A 23,967-nucleotide genomic window follows, 5' to 3' on the forward strand; every position below is an offset into this window, starting at 1 on the left:
TTAAATTCAGTGTTATCAGGAATATATAACCAAATTAACAAGGGGAACATGAAAGTTGTCCCCAAGATGGTGTGGGCTCATTTGACATTCCCTACTTGGTGGCAAACACCACACACTATACATCTCCTCCGAGGATTCTATCCTTTCAATTATGTGAAACAATTGTAATTGATGGTTAATGAGACACACAGGAAGAAACAATTGTGAGGTCCTAAAAGGCCTCACAACCTCTAGGGTCCATGTATTAAAGTCTCCTGAAGTGATTTGGAAGAGTTAAGAGGTCCCTGAAGAACTTTAGTACTTGGAAATGACAGAGAATTTCCAGCTCCCCAAGGGATCCTCTATATGAAGCCTACAAAAGGATCAGTAATGCAAATACTGCACTCTTTCCAGAGAAGGAAAATGAACTCGTTGTACCCTATACAGAGATCCAGAGGCTTACTCCAACTAATACACCCAATTTTTATAACCTGTAGGTATAATTTCAACTTTTCTCACCCGCTGTTGTTCTTAAGTACATTCAGGCTTGTGACACAATCTTGAGTTTTGTTTTTTTTTTTTAAATATTGTCAAGGAAAGCCAAACAATTATAACATATTACAACTTGACTTTGGCTATATCCTGGTCTACCAAATTTTTTGATCATGCATCTCTAGTAAAAAAATATTTTTGGGGCGCCTGGGTGGCTCAGTTGGTTGAGGGTCCAACTTCAGCTCGTGAGTTCGAGCCCCATGTCGGGCTCTGTGCTGACAGCTCAAAGCCTGGAGCCTGTTTCGGATTCTGTGTCTCCCTCTCTCTCTGTCCCAACCCACTCGCATTCTGTCTCTGTCTCTCTCAAAAATAAATAAACATTAAAAAAAAAATGTTTTTTAAGCCCACATCCCCAAATATGGTATTTACCTACATATATGTCTGCACAAATACATCATGTATGTTATAAAATAAATTTTTAAATAAAAAAGATGAGATAAAACACTTTCCTAACATTTAAAAATTTATTTATTAATGATACAAAATCCTTTTGTTCTTATTAAAACTTATTTTAACAATATATTTTTAGTGAAAGTGATGTGAATTTTTTTAAAATCTTGGTTGAACACTTTCCCATATGCCAAGCGGTAGGTATTATTCTCACTCTACAGATGATAAAACTGAACTTTGAGAGGTTATATAACCTGAAAAATGTCAGAACTATGATGTGGCAGAGCTAGGATGCAAACTCCTATCTGTCTAACTCTAAATCCAGTGCTCTTAACCAATATATTATGAGAATGGAAGCAATCAAAGAAAACAAATTTATACTGTAGTATAAGACAAAGACAGAATAAATCCTTCTGACCAATCAGAATGCTATTTGCTCATCTGAATTCTTTTTAATTTAATCAATTACAATCTCTGTATGAATTAGGGTAAGTCATTTCATTTATGTGAATCTTAGTTTTCCAATATGTAAAATGAGGAGCTTCGACTAGATGAACCTTAATGTGCTTTTTAAAATTTCTTTTTAATGTTTATTTATTTTTGACAGAGAGAGACAGAACAAGAGCAGGGGAGGGGCAGAGAGAGAGGGAGACAACAGAATCCGAAGCAGGCTCCAGGCTCTGAGCTGTCAGCACAGAGCCCGACGTGGGGCTCGAACTCACGGACCACAAGATCATGACCTGAGCCGAAGTCGGACCCTCAACCGACTGAGCCACCCAGGCGCCCCTTAATGTGCTTTTTAGCATTAAAATTCTAAGACTCAAGGCACAGAGGATTTTGGGGGTAGTGAAAAATACTATAATGGTAAATACATGTCATTATAGATTTGTCCGTATCCACAGAAAGCACAACACCAAGAGTGAACCTTTATGTAAACTACAGATTTGGGATGATAATGATGTATCAAGGTAGGCTTATCAATTGTGCCATTCTGGTGGGGGACCTTGATAACAGGGGAGCCTTCCCATGTGTGGGGGTAAGGGATATACAGGAAACTTTTTGTTCAATGTTGTTGTGAACTTAAAACTGTTCTAAAAAATATAAATACTAAAACAATTCTAGGACTCAAATACGAGAGCAAATGAGGCAAAGATCTATTAAGCAGAATAACCAGACCTTTGCTGATCTCCACATTAGGCAGGTTAAAGATGTCAAGGTCCATCACTCCTCCTTTCGTCTCTTCTGAGAGGTCCAAGAGGACCAGTCTGTCTGCAATGCCCTGTACAGTACAATAACAAAAAGAACATACAGCATTACACAAACACAGCCAGTTACTCAATTTCAGTTCATTTAGAAGTGAAGCTAAAGGAGAATGCATGGGCCTAAAATGCTCTCTCATGAAGGAAAGATAACACGACAGCAATAAAAGGGACTTGTAAGCAAGAAATTACTATGAACTTGAGTAATGTAATCCTTTAGGCTTGACTGAAAACTGGGATCTAGCAGGACTTAACTAAGAGGTCACAGACGGCAGGTTTCCTTTGATGGAACAATGCGTAATAAAGATGACTTGGTGCACTCAATATATTTGCTGTCGTTCTTGAGTTTATGTTTTCATTTTGATGTCACAATTTCCATTCTGAAAGTACTTAAGAGTGATTTTTGGGTCTATTTTAGCGCCTCATTTCTAGCATGAAAGTCAATACTAATGCCAAGTTTCTCTTTAAAAAAAAAAAAGGGTAATAGCCATATATCTAAAATAAAATCCTATTATCATGTAGAACTCTCCTCAGAAATCTTGTGGAAAACAGTCCAGGAGCACCTGGGTGGCTCAGTCAGTTGAGCATCCAATTTCAGCTCAGGTCATGATCTTGTGGTTCGTGAATTCAAGCCTCACATCGGTGTTGCTGCTGTCAGCTCAGAGCCCACTTTGGATCCTCTGTCCCTCTCTCTCTGTGCCTCCCACACTTGCGCCTTCCCAAAAATAATATTAAAAAAAAAAAAAAAAAGAAAGAAGGAAAAGGAAAACACTACATATGCTTGTCAATGGCTCCCTGGGTACCATGTAAATGATGGCATAGAAACTCCTCAGAATCAGGTTACCTTTGTGAAAGGTCTTTTTCTCACGTGGTAAGCGGTTTGAGGATCTTTCCTATATTAGAGTGCAGAAGCAAGAGTACCCAGGGATCCAGCAGACTATCAAGCAGAAAGGACAAAAGAAAAGCAACAGTACTCATTAGCTCTGTCACACTGGGCAAGTCACTGAACTTGGCCTTACTTCATGGGGTTATGAAGATTAATTCTGTGACACAGAGCTGGCAGAGAGCAGTCCTTTCTAAACTGTACCTACTAATTTCATTATTGTCAGCCACACTCATAAGATGAATGTAAAAAAAAAAAAAGAAAGAAACAAAACTATGAGTTACCATCTTCATTTATGAGACATGCAAAGATCCAAAAGTTAAGCATCAAAAGTGTGGGGAAAACAGGCATCCTCACACACTGTGGGTATGAGAATAAACTGGTATAATTGATATGGAGGATAATTTGACAAGTTCTATCAAAATTTAAAAACATAGTAATTCATTTAATCCATCTATCTCATTTATAGAAATTATCCAACAAGTTTATTAGTACATGTGTAAAAGGATACATTATGTATAAGGTTTTCTTTTTTTTTTTTAATGTTTATTTATTTTTGAGAGAGAGAGAGAGCAAGCAGAAGAGGGGCCGAGAGAGAAGGAGACACAGAATCTGAGCAGGCTCCAGGCTCTGAGCTGTCAGCCAGAGCCTGACACGGGGCCCAAACCCATGAATGGTGAGATCATGACCCAAGCTGAAGCTGGACGCTTAAACGACTGAGCCACCCGGGCACCCCATGTATAAGGTTTTCAAAAGACAAGACACAACTTAAATGTCCATCAGTAACAACAACAGCAATAATGGTATTGTTATATTATTATAGCATTATTATGGCATTATTGCAATAATGGTAAACAACAGCAGTATAACATAATGGTTTAGAGAAGAACTTCCCAAGCCTTAAGGGATCAGCATTCAGTAGATCAGTGCAGCACATGGACATGGGGGGGGGGGTTGTTAAATGCAGATTTACTTCCATAGGTCTGGGGTGGGGCCTGAGATAATGTAATTCTAAGAAGATCTCAGATGTTGCCAATGCTGCGGGTCTGAAAGTCACATGCTGACAGTAAAGATTTAGAATACAGGCTCTATAAATAAGACTGCTTCACTTCAAATCCTGCCCCCATTTATTAACAGTGTGACTTTGGGCAAGCTGCGTAATCTCCCTCTGCCTTCATTTGTAAATTGGCAGTAACCATAACATCTAACCCACAAGGCTGTTGTAAAAATAAGTCAAGTGTTTAGCTGAGTGCCTGGCACTTAATAAGCATTCAGTAAACGCTAGTTACCGCTGCTACCACCACAACCGACACTATTATGACACTATTGTATCATAATATTTTATATATTGTACCTTGTATCCAAATATTAATGTTTATAAAGAAAAATGGGAAAAGACTTCCATTTAGACAGCTTACAGACAAAGGAATACTGATAGTGAGACTCTTCTAACAGCTGAAGGAACATGACTTTAAGGGACCTTCTTGTACTTACCAAAACCAAATAAAATTGATAAAACTCAGTACTGCTAGGAATGTCAAAAATCAGGTTGATGTGCACACTGTTATCAGCAGCATAAATTAGTTCTGCCTTTCTGAAGCGCAATCTAGCAATATGTAGTTAAGTCCCACAAAGACCATTCGTGCCCTGACTCACTAGTACTGTTTTTGAGACTATGTGTACCTAAAAGAAAATTCAGAGGAGAAAATAAGCAACTTGTAAGGCAATGTTTATGGAAGCATTCTGTTTAGTAACAAAAGAACTGAAAACAATTCAAATTCCAATTCCAATTAAGAGGGAATAGTGTATTCACATGGAGGGTGGAGATGAAACGAAGTCAAAAGTTAGCATATGTTATTCTGTGCAGCCAGCTTTTAAAATTTTCTAGCTCCCTGGATACACTTTAATTACTTGCTAAAGTAGAACCTATCTCCAAGACATGTGAGTCTGAAATAAGAAGGGAAGAATTTAGATGGCAAACAATCAAATTTTAATAGAAAAGAAAAAATGAAACTCCAGCTACCAAATAAACAGAGAGGGACAGCTATTCTGTGGGCTACATCTTGAAATGACAGACACGCTGTTACCATGCTACTGGGACCCTGGAGCGTCTTCTGAACCTCTCTGGAAGGGAATGTAAGCCTTTCTGCAAATAATTTATATACCAAAGATCTAGTAAAAAGGAGTGATGGAAAAATAAACAAATTGCAAACTAGTGTAAAATATCCACTCAGAAACTACGATCCTAAGAGAAAGTGGAGTTATTACACCAGAAAAGGCAATCTTCAAGAAAAAAATGTTAATTTTAGAAAAAGCTAAAATTAAGTATTATATTAAATAAGAGTTTAATTAAAGCGGCATGACTCAGAAAACACAAAGGAATTTGTGACTAAGTGGGATAAATGTCACTTTGAGGTTTCCCTTGGATAGGATGATGAGCCGATTGTTCAAGTCACTTTTTTAAAGCCTATTCTGTGACTAAGTACTAATTAAGAAGCAATATCCCTGATGAGAGCTTTCAGCTTTTTTTTTTTTTTGCCAACTTACTAAATATATTTGAAGGCAAAGTGAGGTTTTCCCACATGACAAGATGAAGCCATTATTTCTTATATGTTAAACACACACTGCTTAAAAGTGTAGCAATATGATAGATGGATTTATAACCACTGTGCTTACGTACCTTTGCTGAGATTGCTAATGTGCAGGCAATTCCCAGTTCTCCACCTCCAACCACAGTAACTTTATTGACTGTTTTGTGCTCATGATTTGCCCAGTGCTTTGAATTTATGTCTGAGACACCTAGAAATAAAAGTGGATTATTATGAGAATTTTAAAATAGTATCAAAAATCTTTTTTAGCATCTAAAAACATATACACCAACCTTCAATAACTTGGACAGAAAATATGGTGCTAGTCTTTAAGAAGCACTCAAAAATACTTGAAAAAATGAAATGCAAGACAGGAATCTCATTAAATGTTATATTAAATAGAGGCTACCTCCTTAAAAAGAAAAAACCTTTCCAAACATTTAAAAAAATATTATATAAGACTAAAAAATAGGATTTCCATAATTCTGAAAAACAGTCTGATCCTTACTGCTCTGGTCTACAATGCAAAAATGTTTAACGCCTTACTGAAGTTTACAAGCATGGATTTTGCTTTTTGTTCAATGAGAAACACTGAGAATCATAGATTTTCTGGTCCGATATATTGAATGAGGCAAAAAGCCACATAAAAATATAATGAAAAAGTCTGGGATCATTAATATATATCAAATGATTTGGAACAAAACACAAATTATTTTATCTGTCAGTATAAGGGTAATTCTTTTACATTTTAAGAAACCATATTCATTGGAACTATATGGTAACACACCGATAAATGTGTAGAAATTTTTGATTCGACACAGATATACATAGCTACATGAATACATTTACTTATAGAAATCTAGTAGCAGCGGGCGCCTGGATGGCTCAGTGGGTTTAGAGTCAGATTCTTGATTTTGGCTCAGGTCATGTTGTCATGGTTCATGGGATCGAGCCCCATGTCAGGCTTTGGGCTGACAGCATGGAGCCTGCTTGAGATTCTCTCTCTCCCTCTCTCTCTCTCTCTCTCTCTCTCTCTCTGCCCTTCCCTTGCTCGTGCTTTCTCTCTCTCTCGAAATAAATATAAAAAAAATTTTTTTTTAACGTTTATTTATTTTTAAGAGAGAGACAGAGCGTGAGTGGGGGAGGGACAGAGAGAGAAGGAAGACACAGAATCCAAAGCAGGCTCCAGGCTCTGCGCTGTCAGCACAGAGCCTGACGCGGGGCTCGAACCCACCAACAGCGAGATCACCACCTGAGCCGAAGTCAGACATTCCACCGACTGAGCCACCCAGATGCTCCAAAATAAGTATTTTTTTTTAAAGAAAAAGAAAGCAAGTAGCAGAGAGTAAAGGATATTAGAAATTGTAAACGCATAACTCTCTGGTTAACAAAAATACAAACCTTCAGTGATTTTTGCAATATAGGCTAGCAAGTCTACCTGCCGTGCCTCATCAGACGATGGTAGAGAATACAGGGGAAGTTCCTCTTGAAACTTGGCAATCATTTCTTTAATTAGTCCAACAATGACAGACTTAGGCTGCAGAATACACACAAAGGGAAAAGTGATGCAAAGATTTTGCTCAAGAACACTACCTTATTAACCTATGCATTGTTAAAGAGTTAACCCAAAGAAAGTGTTGCATTATGCTCTTATTTTTTGAAAATTATCATACAAATTAGATGATACTTTTAACTGAAAAGTTACTTAATTCTTTTACCTGAAAACTAGAGAAATGCTAATCCGGCTCTCCAAAAGATGGGAAAATAGCATGACTGTGCTTACTAGCAGAGTACCTATATTCAGGAACAGTCTTTTTTTAAACTTTTTATTTTGAAATTATTGCGGACTTATAGAAAAGTCACAAAAATAGTACAAAGAATTTTCATATACTCTTCACCCAGGTCACTCAAATGTTAACATTTTAACACATATATTTTCTCAGTCTGTGTCCCTCTACATATTTTTCTGAACAAACTGACAATAAATTGTAGATCTGATACCTTTTCACCCCTAAATACTTTAGTGTATATTTCCTAAAAGAAAAAACAAAACAGACATTCTCCTATGTAAGCATTATCAAATCAGAAAAGTGACACTGATAAAATATTATCTAATCCAGTACTGTTTCTTTTAATTTATTAAGCAACCTTAGTGAAATTCACTTAACCTCTCTGAGCTTCAGGGTTATCAGCAATATAATATGAATAATAAATCCCAAGTGGCTATCATGAGAAACAAATGCATGCAAATATATGCTGTGAGTAAAATATTTATTAGTATTGAAAATATTTAGCAGTTTGCTTATTTTGAAAAGGATTGAATTTCCCAAAGTCTGAGAGATTCATTCATTACTTACATATTAAGAGGATGAAGCTATTAGGATCAAAAGCTCAAACACCTTTAAAGACCAAGCAGATAACATAATGTGGGAAGTTGGCAAGTTTAAGAACATTTGGGGAGATGGTTATTGAGACAAACTGGAGTGTACATACAGGCATTCAAATTCGTATTAAGAGCAAAACAAACCCACTTTTCTGTTCAACAAAACTCTGTAAGTCTAACACAGCACGCTGAATTTCTTGGGGAAAACATCTGCAATCTTTGGCCTAGACAGCCTCTAGATTCCTTCCAGCTCCAAAATTCTATGTAATTCTATCACATAATTCCAACTACGTGAGGAACTTAAAGTTACTGCAGTACTTTTAAATAGGGCAATTTAAGACTAGTTTTAGCTTAAAAAAAAAAAAAAAGACTAGTTTTAGCTTATAATAAAGAGGCTCAGAATAGTAAAGTGAAATCAATAGTGTCTGAACCCAAATCAAATACAACCTCAACTAGGTTAATAGGGCTATCTCTAAGTATTTATTAAACAACAAAACTATGAAAAGAGATGCCAATGAAAACCAGAAGAAGGGAACTGGAAAGATGAATTCCCACAACAGGGAACAGATGTCAAAATATCGTTTGAGGATAGCTGGGGGGGGGGGGGGGGGGCGGAAAGAAGGGTAAAAATGGCTGAAGGCGATAAACAATTAAAAAAAGAAGGAACTTAGGGGCGCCTGGGTGGCTCAGTCGGTTGTGCATCTGACTCTGGCTCAGGTCATGACCTCACGGTTCGTTAGTTCGAGCCCTGCATCAGGCTCTGTGCTGATGGCCTGGAGCCCGGAACCTGCTTCAGATTCTGTGTCTGCCTCTCTCTCTGCCCCTCTGCCACTCACACTCTGACTCTCTCTCTCTCAAAAATAAACAAACGTTAAAAAAAATTTTTTTAAAAAGGAACATAAGTGATCAATATATGAAAAATAACTTTAATTTCTCAAATAATCAAACAACTAAACATTAAGATATCATTTTTGTCCCTCCAATGGATAAATTTTTATTATGCCCTATTCATCACACTAAACTGGCAATCCTATTAAATAAAATCACGACATAATGCAAATGATGTACAAATTCATAAAGTAAAAGGTCAATGTTCCTGCACCTAAACTCTACTACCAACCACTTGGTGTTCATCCCTTCTTGTATTTTTTTCTTCTTTTTAAAGGTTTTACATATATGAAAAATAGAGAAAACTGTAAAAACAAAGTAAAACGTGTCCATAATTGCATGCTTTTTCACAGGATGTATATAAAACAAAAAGTGATAATCCTAACACCATCCTTTACTCTAATCTCGCTTGACTCAACATATTCCTGATCTCCTTCAGGGATCTCTGGTCCTCCTGCCCTACAATTTTCTAGGTATATATAAATATATTATAAATTATCCTTTCATAAAGATCTTAATTACTTATAAAAATGAGAACATATTGCACATCCTTGTAAGTAAATATATAGAGATAAGCAAAGGTTTATTTTGCTTTAATGATAATACCTTCTGGTTAGGGCAAGAGTGCTGGAAAACTGGCATTCTACACCGATTTCAAGTGATGGTAGAAATACATTTTGTCTACCTTCTGGAGGCCAAGTTGGCAATATGTAAGAATAGCCTTCAAAATATTTCTAAGCTTTGATTCAGTAATTGAATTCCTAGAGATTTATCATTAGGAAATTATTAAATATTTATAATGTATACACATTTATGCTTACATGTATTTATATTTGAGGATGCTTATCATTAAATTTCTAACAACAGAGCAATCTGTAAATATATTATGCCAATATCCTTATGCTAGATCATCAGGCAACCAATTAAAGACCATGTATTTTGAACAGATTGTTTAATATGAGACATGCTCAATATAATAATGGTAGATGAAAAATACAGAAAACAAAATTACATAATGTGAGAAATTTAAAGCAAATAAACTAGTTACATATATCATTACAAAATTACATAATGTAAGAACTTTAAAGCAAATAAACTAATTACATATATCATTGTGAATGCATTTTTAAAACTTAATGCTCAGTTAAAACAAAACATGTAATAAAAGATTATATACAGTATGATTCAATTTACATAAAGGTCAAAAACAGGCAAAACAAAAAATACATTCTTTTCTTATTTACGTTTTTATTTAGTTATTTTGAGAGAGCAAAAGAGAGAGCGGGCACGTAGGGAGAAGCAGAGAGAGAGGGAGAGAGAGAGAATCCCAAGCAGGCTCTGCACTGTCAGCACAGAGCCAAATGAGGAGCTTGAACTCACAAACTGTGAGATCATGACCTGAGCCAAAGTCGGATACTTAACCAACTGACTCCCCCAGGCCCTCCCAAGACTATAAATAAATACATATATTACATAAAAGTCTCTAATAAGGAGGGACTAGGAAATAATGCCCAATATCTTGCTAGTAGCTTTTCATGTGCTTTATAAGCAGTAAACAACTATAAAAAGAGAGGGAGCAAATAATAGTTGGCTCCAGACCTGGAGAGAGTGCTTCATGCAGGCTGCTGTCTGTCACTGGGGTTCTGGAACCTAGGTGACTCTAGGGAGTTCAATTACTTTCAAAGACCATATGAGGAGTGCCATTAAAAGAAAATTCACTTATTTGTACCATGAGAAAAATAATTTGTACCACCAGAGAAATAAAAACTTTTACAAGAAAATCCAAATTGGTCTTACATGGCTCCAGTTTTGAAGATAGGGCAAGTATATTCTGCCTTGAGCATCCACATGTTTTCCAACTGAGACACCCATATTTGCAGTTGGCTTTAAGAAGCAAATGGGGGGAGCAAAAGGGTGGGAATCCAAGATCCACAAACGAATTGGTATGTTATATGTATTACCTATTTGAGACAAAATAAACACATCTTCAAATAATGATGAAGCATATACATTATATTTATGGTACGGCTAGGTGGCATCTTAAGACCTGTAGTCTAGTCAAGTGCATATATAAAGAATTTACATAAATCGAGGCCTACTTCTCCATTTTCATGTTCCCATTAAAGCACCAGCATAACATCTGAAGAAATTTAATTAAGACAATGGCCAGCTCATCCAATTCAATTCAATAATATTTACAGGACCTATTGTACCAGGAGTCTGGGATACAGTATCTTCTCTATGTAACCTCTTTGCCCCACCCAAGCAGAGCTATTGTACCTTTCTTGAAAGGTAGTGGACACTTTTATTTTTATACTTATTCTGCATTGAAGTTACTTGCCCACAGATCTGTGTCTTTGTTTTACACAGTAAACTTCCAGAGGGTTAGGTATTATTCATTTCTATTTTCCCCACACCAAGTATAGGGCCCAACATACTGATTGCTCAATAAAGGTTTCCTATATACATAAGAAAAAGTGAATGAATAAACACGTGAAAAATTAATGAATTAACAAAGACGAATTGGATACATTTGATACTGACCCGCAAATTACTCACTAACCGTCATCAAGCTGGGTTAGATCATAGAACTTAGAGCTGAAAAGAACCTTAAGCATCACCTTGCCCAGTGTACTGAGAGACAGGAACTTGAGTGCATGATCTTCCAACCACACACGTGTAATGTCATGACTACTGAGAGCCAAAACCTCTGACGGCTCTGGTTGCCAGGAAGCCCAAATCTACGACCTAATAAAAGTGTAAAAACTAAACTTAAACTAGAAATCTGATCAACTCCATTAGCTCTATCTATTGTATCTCCTGATGGTCAATTCCTGCACTCACAGTCTTACTGCATGTCTTTCACTATACTTACAAACATGGCTGCTCGGGACCAAGAATGCCTACGTTTAAATCCTAGTTTCACCCACGACTACTAGCTCTATGATTTTAGGCCAGTTATTTAACTTGTCTGTGCCTCAATTCCTTCCTCTATAAAATGGAAATAGTAATAATAGCTCCTACCCCATAGGGTTGTTGCAAGGATGAAATTAGTTGAGGTATGTAAGATGCTTAGAACAGTACATCATATGGTAAGTACCATGAAGGGTTGGCAATTTTTGCAATTTACTTCAAACCCATGTTGAAGGTTTAACTATAGGGCAGGTATAAATAAAAAAGTATTGTTTTCTACTGAAATCTTTTTCTTACTAAGAAAATCATCCTTCCACTGACAGCTACTTTTCTCATCTTGTTTCTTCCTCTAAGGATACAACAATACTCAACCCTGTATGCACATTAGAAACACTTAAGAAACTTGGAAACATACCAACACCTATGCCACTCTCCCAGTTTCTGATCCAATGGGATGGGGTATGGACAACATTTTTTAAAAGCTTCCCATGTAATGCTAATGTGCAACTAAGATTGCAAATCAGTATTATAGAAATGCCCTAATACTTGCGGGTCTATTATTTTATATCAGCAGTACTGAGAACAACACTCCTCTTCTATTTTTGTCTAAGTATTAAAAAATTTTTCTTAATTGAGATATAACTGACATATAACATAACAGTTTCACCGTACAACATAATGATTTGATATTTGTACATATTGCAAGATGATCACTACAATAAGTCTAGTTAACATCTGTCACCATAGTGTCTAAGTATTTACTATTTGGCTATCGGCATAGCTACTGATCCATAGATAATTCTGATTATAAAGTCATGTGATTGTAGCACCACAAAGTGACTGACAGGTACTGAGACACCATCAAATTTCTCCAAAAGCAGTTATTCTGTCTAATGTTACATACTCTCTAGAGAGTGTTTTTCAAATAGTGGTCGCAATAAATGGGTCACAAAATTAATTTAGTGGGCTGCAAGCAATATTTTCAAATGGAATTGAAAAGAAAATAGAATACATGACAGGCATTATGGTGTTTCTTTTTTTCTAATTTACTTTTGAGAGAGAGAGAAAGAGAGATAGGGAGAGGGAGAATCCCAAGCAGGCTCCACATGGTCAGTGCAGAGCCCAATGTGTGGCTCAAACCCGCACACTGTGAGATCATGACCTGAGCTGAAATCAAGAGTCAGATGCTTAAACGACTGAGCCACCCAGGCACCCCTGGCAGTTTCATATATTAATGTACATATGTACATTACATGTACATATAATGCACATGTACTCACATGTACACATATGAGTGCGTGCACATGCATGTATGCTAGCTATGTATATAAAAGTACAGTATTTCTTATTGTGGGTCACAGTCAAGACATTTGAAAGCCACTGTTCTAGGCCATGCAAATTTTCTTGTTACATAATATAGCTGGAGTAGTGAGCCAAATCTCCATGGTGTCGCTGTGTTAAGTACCACACATTAAAGAAAAGGAAAGAAATGTCTATTGATGGTATCTTCCTAGTTGATCAAGGATCTGCTGCCCCCATCAATGCTCTTCCCCAGCAGCATTCATGCATTTTACTAGCCCATGCCTGGCAAAGCAACTGGTGAGCCTGATTCCCATGTCCAATTGGTAAGATTTCACTACTGGTGTTCTGCTCTCTTCTTCCTTTCTTCTTTCCCATTCTTTTCTGTTAGCCACTGCCCTGCCTCATTCCCTGCCCAGTTAGCTTTCAGGAATTCATTACCAAAGAGTCAGAAATCCTGGTAGAGTCCTCAGATCTGAAGTAATTATATCATAAAAATATAATTTAAGTTAGCTGTAAATAAAATTCAGATGGGTATCACTTATTAAGATGATACACATCTCTCAAGTACAGTGGATGAATAAAAAGTGTCATCATAACCTTCACACAATCTTGGAGAGATAATAAGAAATGATTCAGAAAATGTCTGCAGATACACATAAGGAAATATCAATGGAAGATTCATCTGGGGAATAGGACTGGGTAGGAGGTTAGTTATAAGCTTAACCTCATCCCTTCTCAATTTTTAAGTTTTTTTTTTTTTTTTTTTAGCACAAGTATGTATTATTATTATACTGATAAAACTAAGAACTGAAAGAAATACAGGATTAAGCATCCATTATGTGCCAGGCACTATGCCAAGAGCTTTACTTTTGGTAATTCACTTAATCCTCATAATTCTGGAGTTAGTATCCATTATTGTAACATTTTACAAATTCTGGAGTTAGTATCTGTTATTGTAACATTCTGACCTCTGATCAGCAGGAAGTAACTAATACGGATCACAAAGAGTTGATATAATTCTACTCAAAAGCAAAGAAAAAAGAGTGTACTGCAAAAAAAAAAAAAAAAAAAAAAAAAAAGGTACTTCGGTACCATTACTACCTTGGAAGATCCAGCTTAAGGATCAATGAAATAACTCCTCGGCTTTAGGAAATGCAGAACGCCAATGAGGGGCATTTTACCAATGATATTAAAATAAGATTTATGCCCTCCTGTTACCCCCTCACACTATCTTTGAAACCGAAATGCTATTAAGCAGTGATTCACTTGATGAGCTCCTCTGTTAATATATAATTACCCTTGACATCATTGGGGTGGGTAAGAATTGGGAATGAAATCAGTCAACCAATCACTGGGGTGGGCAATAATTCTCTCTCTCTCTAACATCTAATCATAATAAATGCAGAACACAAGTAATGGGGAACAGGTCTGAGCAAAGTTTTCTAGGCAGCCAGAAAAGAGTCTGAGAGTTTGGCAGGAGAGGAACAAGGAGGAAAATAAAAATCAATTCTGCAATTTCTGCAGAGCCCAGCTCACTGCTCATCTACTTCCATCTCGAACCATATTCTTAGGTATAAAAACCAAACTGAGGGGCGCCTGGGTGGCTCAGTCGGTTAAGCGGCTGACGTCGGCTCAGGTCATGATCTCGCAGTCCGTGAGTTCGAGCCCCGCGTCAGGCTCTGGGCTGACAGCTCAGAGCCTGGAGCCTGTTTCAGATTCTGTATCTCCCTGTCTCTGACCCTCCCCCGTTCATGCTCTGTCTCTCTCTGTCTCAAAAATAAACGTTAAAAAAAATTTTTAAAAATAAAAAAAAAAGTACAAACCAAACTGAATTCCTATGCATTTCCTATGCCAAAGGAGGTGTCCTAGTGGGACATAAACAGTGGCAGAATAACACATGAGTGAACCTCACGCAGTGAGTGATCATGGAGGGGCAGAAATTAAGAAGGGTTTGTTAACAGTCTAGGACTACCATAATGAAATACCTACTTTGAAAAAAGTCCCCCAAAATACAGCTCCTTGGTGTCTTTTGGGCAGTGTCTTCCTATAATACAGTGCTGAGTTTTTTGTAAAGGAGCAAATTCCACCATTCTCTCCCCATTTGTTTTCAGGTCTTCCTCATCCCTTTTTAGTTACCTTCTCTCTCAACTGCCCAGCAAATTCATTTATTACTAAGCCCCTTCAGTCAGTAATCAAATAAACTCAACCATGCAACAAATATTTACCAAGTATTTTCTATAAACACAGCACTATGTATTAGTGATTTGGGATATTAACCCTCTTGGGATTATAGACCAGAAATAGGTTTTTAGTGGTGGGATTTCAGACACCCCTTCAGAGACATCTATTAGAACCAAAGCTTCACTGGTTTTCTTCACATCATACCATATAAGCAATCACCTATAATACCTACCTGAAAGGTTAGTCCTCTCGAACACTGACAGAAGTAGGTTTGGACAAATAGGAAGAGTTAAGAATGGGGGAACTAGCGATTTTTTGTTTGTTTGTTTGTTTTTTGGCAAACACTTAGCTATCACTTGATAGCAGGCAGATCACTTGAAAATATGATGCCTTCTTTGAGTTTTAATGGCCCCCAATTTCCTACTGGAGTTTCAAGTGACAGTCTGATACAAGTGGTGTGGTTTTAGGTAAATCGCTTGACTAGGCTAAGACTGAGTTTCACCCATACAATGGGGACATCATACAGAGGGAAACGGAGAGGATCAAAACATTGATGTAATGGAGAAGAAGGTGTGATCCTTGCATTTTGCTATGGAAAGCAAAGAGAACTGTCCATAAAATCAGGCCTGTCTCTGTGTAGGGGCCCAGGGTAGGCTGCCCCAAGATGGGCCACTTTGGCACAGATTATTTTGAGTTAAAAGTAATCAAAACTTGGCAGATTCAGGAAAAGCTTTCTTCCTCCCTCTCAACTGCCTAAATTACAATGGGAGGAAGAGCCTGTACCTGGAAGAGAGCTATTAAAAGAGACTCCCCTTTACCTAGAGTTTAGCTGCGTAACAGGGCAACCTTTGTTTTTCCAAGTATCTCCTTTCCCTTCTTGCTAGTGGTCTTTCTCCCTTTTGTGTCCGCAGGCCCCTCCCCTCTCCTTAGCTCAGATAAGCTTCATGCTCCCTCACTGTCCCTGGAATCTCATGTCTGTGTGGATTCCCCACTATGCACACCTACTAAATTTGATTTTCTCCTGTTAACCTGTCTTATGTCAATTTGATTCTAAGTCCAGCTGGAAGGACTACAGGGCAGAGGAAGGTCTTCTTCCCCAACATGTCTTACTCTCCTCTGTACCCCAGCACCTAGCAGACTAGTGGGCACATAGTTGATACTTGTTAAGTATTTTTTGAACTGAATTGAATTTGTTGATATTAATCTAGGCCACCTTGAATGGGACAGCATTCTGCTATATGCAATAAGGTTCTGTGTACATCATGTTATATGTGAAAATACTTTAGAGAATGTTATGGGACTAAACAAATGTAAGCTCTTGTTAAAATGTTCTTTTACAAAATTCCCACATTTTCTCAGCTTCCACACTTACCATGGTACATCACAGGAATAGTGCCAGTGAAATTCAGCAGGTCTTTCTGGGAACTATCTTTGAACACTGGAAGAAAAATAAAAGCCCCAAAATGTACACTCAAAAGTAGAAAAAACTGTATGAAAGTTTGCGCACACACAGACCCACATACAGAAGCACACCTAATTTTTAAGGTTCATCATCTTGGCATCTGTAACTATGTTGACAAGGGGAAATTACCACATACTGTTTTCTTAGAAAGCCAAGAGGATAGCTGAAAGCACAGAGAGCTTTGATACAGAAACTCCAGATTCTAGACCTACTTTCCCCACTTAGACACATGCAGCTTTACTGTTGAAGCTGTTACTTGAATCCCTTTGACCTTCAGTTTCATCATCTATAAAATAAAGAAAGCAAGACTACATCATAAAGTGGTCATAAGGATCAAATGTGATAATGTGAAAACATACTTAAGAACTTTAGGACCATAGGGGTGCCTGGGTGGCTTGGCTGGTTGAGCATATGACTTTGGCTTAGGTCATAATCTCGAGGTTCGTGACTTCAAGCCCCGCATCAGGCTCGCTGCTTATCAGCACAGAGCCTGCTTCAGATCCTCTATCTCCCTCTCGCTGCCCCTCCCCACTTAAGAGTGTGCTCTCTCTCCTTCTCTCTCTCAAAAATAAACATATAAAAAAAAGTTTAGGACTATGAAACTCAGGGACATCATCAAATAACTGTCACATATTGTTGCATCCACACGACTCCTGAAACAGAATGCTACGGGCACCAGTGACAGTCACAACAAAGTTTATTACGATGAGAGGCAAGGCCGACCCATCAGGACCAACACTCTTGATAAGAGTGCGGCCTCGAACAGCCAGGGTACAGAGTTTATAACCGATCACATCATTTTATCATCACCTGGGAACAGAACAAAGAAACAGCTGCCTAATGAGGTGTTTATTTTAGACTTTCTGCCTCTAAGTTGCAACCAGTGGATCTCCTTGACCCTGCCTCTGATGCTCTTTTCTTTGAACTTTTGTTTCCTTAATTGGTGAAGCCTAATTTACAAGAGTATGAGGCTAGTTTACAAGAGCAAAGCAAGGCTGTTATCTCTTAACCTTCAGTGTCAACACAAAGCTGTTATTTTTCAAGCTAAGCATTAGCCCTACACTACAATTTAACCCTTACAATATAAAAGTTATAATCATTTTCAGATACCAGACTCCAACTTTACAATTTTAAGATTTTATAATTTTATAATCTTTAGATGCAATTAAGAAAAAAAAAGTTAGCTTTATTTTTTTTAAGCTCATTTATTTTGAGAGAGAGAGAGACAGCGCGCGAGAGCGCACAAGCAGGCCAGGGCAGAGGGAGAGGGAGAAAGAGAATCCCAAGAGGGTCTGTGCTGATAGCTCTGTGCTAATGGTGAGATCATGACCTGAGTCGAAATCAAGAGTCTGTCACTCAACCAACTGAGCCACCCAGGTGCCTCTGTAACTTTCAACTTAGTTTCACTTTTCTTATTGATTTATGGCTTAAATAAGTAAGATATTTTTTAAAGGAGTGCACTAGCTAGGATGATCACCAGGTATTGTATGTAAGTCCCGAATCACTAAATTGTACACCTGAAACTAATATTACATTGTATGTTAACTAACAGGAATTTAAATAAAAACTTAAAAAGAAAAAAAATATCTTATTGGTTTTGTTAATGTTAAAAGTGTATATGTCTGTAGAAATCTATTAAGTTACCAAAACATGAACTAAAGTGTAAGACTCGCCCATGATTCCTTTATGGAAAGACAACCATTTAGCATATTCTTCCGAAGGCCTTTTTAAAAATTCATAAACTTTTGGGACGCCTGGGTGGCTCAGTCAGTTGAACGTCCAACATCGGCTTAAGTCATGATCTCATGGTTTGTGGGTTCAAGCCCCGTGTCAGGCTCTGTGCTGACAGCTCAGAGCCTGGAGCCTGCTTTGGATTCTGGGTCTCCCTCTCTCTCTGCCCCTCCCCCGCTAGTGCTCGCTCTCTCTCTCTCTCTCTCTCTCTCTCTCTCTCAAAAATAAGTAAACATTAAAAAAAGTTCATAAATTTTTTTTTACATATGAAATTGTATCACACAGTCTGTTCTGTGAACTTTTTACTTATTTAATTCATTCATTTTTATTCTCTTTGATTCCTATTGTAAATAACACAATTATTATACTTTAAGTTTTATTTAGAAATTGTTCTTTTAATTTTGTCTTAACTCACAGCTTGGGTTGTAAAAAAATATGTAAGATAATGTAGATAAAACATTTGGAAACATATCTGGCATTCAATAAAAAGTAGCTGTCATATCCCCGATCCCACTCATTTATGCAGCACCAAATAATGAGGTGCTCATCAAGAGAGGCCAGTCACAGATGGGCTAGAATTTAATAATTTCTTCCGCATGTGAAATTAACTAGCTATCCCTAAGAAATACTTCAATAACTCCTCAAAATTTCTAATATATAAATCTGAATTAGATACATTTCTAACTAATTCTAATATAAAACATTCCCATGGAATATAAATAAGTTTTTGAAAACCATGTGTTTTGACTAATTTGTGGGTCCTACAATCAATTTTGTGAGTCTCAATTAGCATTTGTCTTTGAATGAAATGGAATGGAATAGAAAATGCCAGAGTGTACACACTATTTCAGTTATGTGTCTATGGAGTCAGGATATAAAATGCATTAAAAAAATTTTTTTTTAAATGTTTATTTATTTTTGAGAGAGACAGAGTGTAAGCAGGGGAGGGGCAGAGAAAGAGGGAGACAGAATCCAAAGCAGGTTCCAGGCTCTGAGCTGTCAGCACAGAGCCTGACATGGGGCTTGAACCCATGAACCATAAGACCATGACCTGAGCTGAAGTTGGTCACTCAACCGACTGAGCCATCCAGGGGCCCCTAAAATGCATTTTCAAGTGTGGTTTGTGGTCAGAAATTTTAAAAGACAGTGAAGTAAAATCTTTCTTAGGTAACTATAAGTGAACAAGATAACTAAAACTTTTGTTATTAATAATTCAGACTCAACCATTTATGTGGTAGGCAGAACAATGGCCTCCAAAGATGTCCAATATCCTAATCCTTGGTACCTGTGAATATGTTACCTTACTTGGCAAAGAGACATTTTACATGCAGTTAAGGACCCTGTGATGGGGAAATTATTCTGTATTATTGGAGTAAGCCTAATCTAATCACACTGGGCCTTAAAATCAGAGATATGATTACAGAAGAATGGTCAGAGACATGCAACATTGCTAGCTTTGAAGATGGAGGAAAGAGATCACAAGCTAAAGAATATGGCTAACCTTTAGAAACTGAAAAAGGCAAGGCAGGGTGCCTGGGTGTCTCAGTCACTGGAGCATGTGACTCTTGATCTCAAGGTGGTGAGTTCGAGCCCTACCTTGTGTGTAGAGATTACTAGAAGAAATACATAAACTAAATAATAATAATAATAATAAAGGCCAAGAATTACATTCTCTGCCAGAGCCTCCAGAAAGGAATTAAGACCTGCCAACACTTTGCTTTTGGCCTAAATGTCTAACCTAAAGAGACATGTGTTGGACTTCTAGCCTACAGAACTCTAAGATAGTAAACTTGCGCTTTTTTAGCTACTAATAAATTTGCGCTGATTGGTTGTTTATTTATTCATACTCAAGTATAATTAACACACAATGTTATATTAGTTTCAGATGTACAATATAATGATTCAACAATTCTACACATTTCTCAGTTCTCATCAAGGTAAGTGTACTCTGAATCCCTTTTCTCTCTTTCACTCATCCACCCTCCCACCTACCTACCCTCTGGCAACCACCAGTTTGTTTTCTGTATTTAAGCCTGTACATTTTTGCTAATTTGTTATGGCTGCAACAGAAAACGAATACAATATAAGTTGTATTAACTTAAATTTCCTCAGAAACCACAGGTCACAAAGTATAGTTGAAAATCAGGGGATAAAAGAGAGAAATGAGAAATTACAATTTTGTAGCTCTCTAAGTATAATTCACAATTTACTAAAGTTAATAGTAGAGGTTATGACTCTTACCATAGGTGTCCATGGAATATCTGAAATGTGGGAAAAACCTATTTACATTCTTTAGTTCTTCCACAGTTAGATCTCTGAACTTGTACTGAAAAGAGAAAGATGAGAACCGAGTAAGAATCAAGCTACAAGCTGCAGAACGATTACAATTAACACTGAACAGAACACCATGTGCTAGGCCCCCGGCTCTGAGTTTTATGAACATGGATAGTATGTGATTTACTCTTTTTAATAATGACCCCATGAAGTAGGTAGCAGGGCTTATGACGGCTCTACTTTACAGAAGATGAAAATGAAAGCTAGAGAATCAAACTAACTTGCTGAGTTAGACAGTTAAAGAGTGAAGCCAGAGCTCAAACTCTGGACTTGGGCCTTTTATCACTAAATCAAACTAAATTTCCAAATACCTCCTGAAAACTTAAGAAAGTGGGCAGGAGCACCACCCCTGTCACCACTATTCAAGATCCAAGTCTCCTTCTTGAATACCTCATTCAAGGAATGAGACACCCTGAATTCCCCTCCTAACCCTCCTGGCACTGCATCCTGGGTTTCAAAGGGAGAACAGACATCACTCAAGGGTTTGCAGTCAATCTGAGTGAACTGCCTCTTTATTCATCCAGATGTATTCCCAGAAATACTACCTTGGCAAAGTCATTTAACTTCTTTGAACTTATTTCCTCATTTGCAAAGAGAGAGAGCCACCTCCTAGACTTGTGCTGAGGGTTAAATGAAGGAAAGAAAAAGTATGTGAAGAATCTATTATCAATCTCAAAATGAAATTTGAGGAGACAGTTACATTTGCAATAGTATCAAAAAGAAAAAAACTACTTAGAAATAATTTGAACAACAAGATGTAAAACTTAGTGTAGAAACTACAAAACATTGTTGAAAGAAATTAAAGTATATCTAAGTAAAAGAAAGCCATCCCTTGTTAATAGATCAGAAGACTTGCTATTGTTAAGATGGTAATATTCCCCAACGGATTCAATAATCAACAATCCTTATCAGTATCCCAACTGGCTTTTTGTTTGCAAAAATTTACAAATCGATCTTAAAATTCAAAAAATTAAAAACAGAATTACCCTAGCAAAGGAAACAATCAGCAAAACTAAAAGGCAACCGACGGAATGAGAGAAGATATTTGCAAATGACATATCAGATAAAGGGTTAGTATCCAAAATCTATAAAGAACTTCTCAAACTCAACACCCAAAAAACAAATAATCCAGTGAAGAAATGGGCTAAAGACATGAATAGACACTTTTCCAAGGAAGACATCCAGATGGCCAACCGACACATGAAAAAATGCTCTACATCACTCGTCATCAGGGAAATACGAATCAAAACCACAATGAGATACCACCTCACTCCTGTCAGAATGGCTAACATGAACAACTCAGGCAACAACAGTTGTTGGCGAGGACGTGGAGAAAGAGGATCGCTTTTGCATTGTTGGTGGGAATGCAAATTGGTGCAACCACTCTAGAAAACAGTATGGAGGTTCCTCAAAAAACTAAAAATAGAACTACCCTGCGACCCAGCAATTGCACTACTAGGCATTTATCCAAGGGATACAGGTGTGCTGTTTCAAAGGGACACACGCACCCCCATGTTTACAGCAGCGCTATCGACAATAGCCAAAGTATGGAAAGAGTCCAAATGTCCATAGATGGATGAAAGGATAAAGAAGATGTGGTATAGATATACAATGGAGTATTACTCGGCAATCAAAAAGAATGAAATCCTGCCATTTGCAACTACGTGGATGGAACTGGAGGGTATTATGCTAAGTGAAATTAGTCAGTCAGAGAAAGACAAAAATCAGATGACTTCACTCATCTGAGGACTTTAAGAGACAAAACAGATGAACATAAGGGAAGGGAAACAAAAATAATATAAAAACAGGGAGGGGGACAAAGCATAAGAGACTCATAAATATGGAGAACAAACAGAGGCTTAGTGGAGGGGTTGTGGGAGGGGGGATGAGCTACATGGGTAAGGGGCACTAGGGAATCTATTCCTGAAATCATTGTTGCACTATATGCTAACTAATTTGGGTCTAAATTTTAAAAAATTAAAAATAAAATTAAAAAAGAAAAGAATTACCCTACAACCCAGCAATTGCACTACTAGGTATTTATCCAAAGGATACCAAAATGCTGATTCGAAGCGGCACATGCACCTCAATGATTATAGCAGCACTATCAACAACAGCCAAATTATGAAAGAGGCTAAACGTCCAATGACTGATGAATGGATAAAGATGTAGTATATATATGCAATGGAATACTATTCAGCAATCAGAAAAAATGATATCTTGCCATTTGTAACAACGTGGACAGAACTAGAGTGTATTATGCTAAGCAAAATAAGTCAGAGAAAGACCAGTATCATATAATTTCACTCATATGTGGAATTTAAGAAACAGATGAACACAGGGGAAGGGAAGGAAAAATAAGATAAAAACAGAGAGAGAGGCAAACCATAAGAGACTCTTAAAGACAGAGAACAAACTGAGGGTTGCTGGAGGGGTGGTGGGTAGGGGGTGAGCTAAATGGGTGATGGACATTAAGGAGGGCACTTGTTGGGATGAGCACGGGGTGTCATAAGTGATGAATCACTGGGTTCTACTCTGGAAACCAATACTACACTGTATGCTAACTAATTTGAATTTAAATAAATAAATTTTTTAAAATTCAGATGGGAATGCAAGAGACCTAGCACAGCCAAAAACAATCCTGTAAAAGATTGTTGAAGAAGAGTTGGAGGATGCATACTATAATTAAAAGACAGGTTATAATAAAAACACAGAAAACAGTAAGTATGGGAGAGGATGTGAAGAAGTCAGAACCCCTGTAGACATAAGCTACTGCTGGTGGGAAAGTGGTACAGCCGTTTTGGAAAAGTTTGGCAGTCCTTCAAAAGATTTAAGCATAGAGCTACCGTAGGACCAGCAATTCCACTAAGGTACAGAACCAAGAAAAGTGGAAACATATGTCCACACAAAAACATGTGCACTATTGTTCAAAGAAGCATTACTTCTAATAGCCAACAAGTGAAAACATGCTAAATCTCCATCAACTGATGAATGGATAAATAAAATGTAATATATCCATAAAATGGAATATTCAGCCATAAAAAGAATAAAAGAATTGATACATACTACAACATGGATGAACCTTGAAAACGTTATGTTAAGTGAAAGAAAGCAGACACAAA

General features: G+C 37.3%; 1 protein-coding gene across 7 annotated transcripts in view; it reads right to left on the reverse strand.

The window, feature by feature from the left end:
* Positions 1–23,967, reverse strand: part of UEVLD (UEV and lactate/malate dehyrogenase domains) — a 51,540-nt gene that overhangs the window by 22,560 nt on the left and 5,013 nt on the right. For 5 of the 7 annotated variants that reach the window (XR_006207981.1, XR_006207980.1, XM_007098440.2 and 2 more), the window contains exons 2-7: positions 20,753–20,837; positions 16,691–16,756; positions 10,720–10,883; positions 7,053–7,188; positions 5,744–5,862; positions 2,098–2,200 (exon numbers count right to left, since the gene is read on the reverse strand). Coding sequence is in view for 5 of the 7 variants with exons in the window: in XM_007098440.2 (XP_007098502.2) it covers positions 2,098–2,200; positions 5,744–5,862; positions 7,053–7,188; positions 10,720–10,883; positions 16,691–16,756; positions 20,753–20,837 (673 nt within the window). In the remaining 2 variants the exon portion in view is untranslated. The other 2 variants (XM_042957364.1, XM_042957365.1) reach the window with 2 other exon arrangements.

Source organism: Panthera tigris, chromosome D1 (assembly GCF_018350195.1).
Source record: "Panthera tigris isolate Pti1 chromosome D1, P.tigris_Pti1_mat1.1, whole genome shotgun sequence".
NCBI lineage: Eukaryota > Metazoa > Chordata > Mammalia > Carnivora > Felidae > Panthera > Panthera tigris.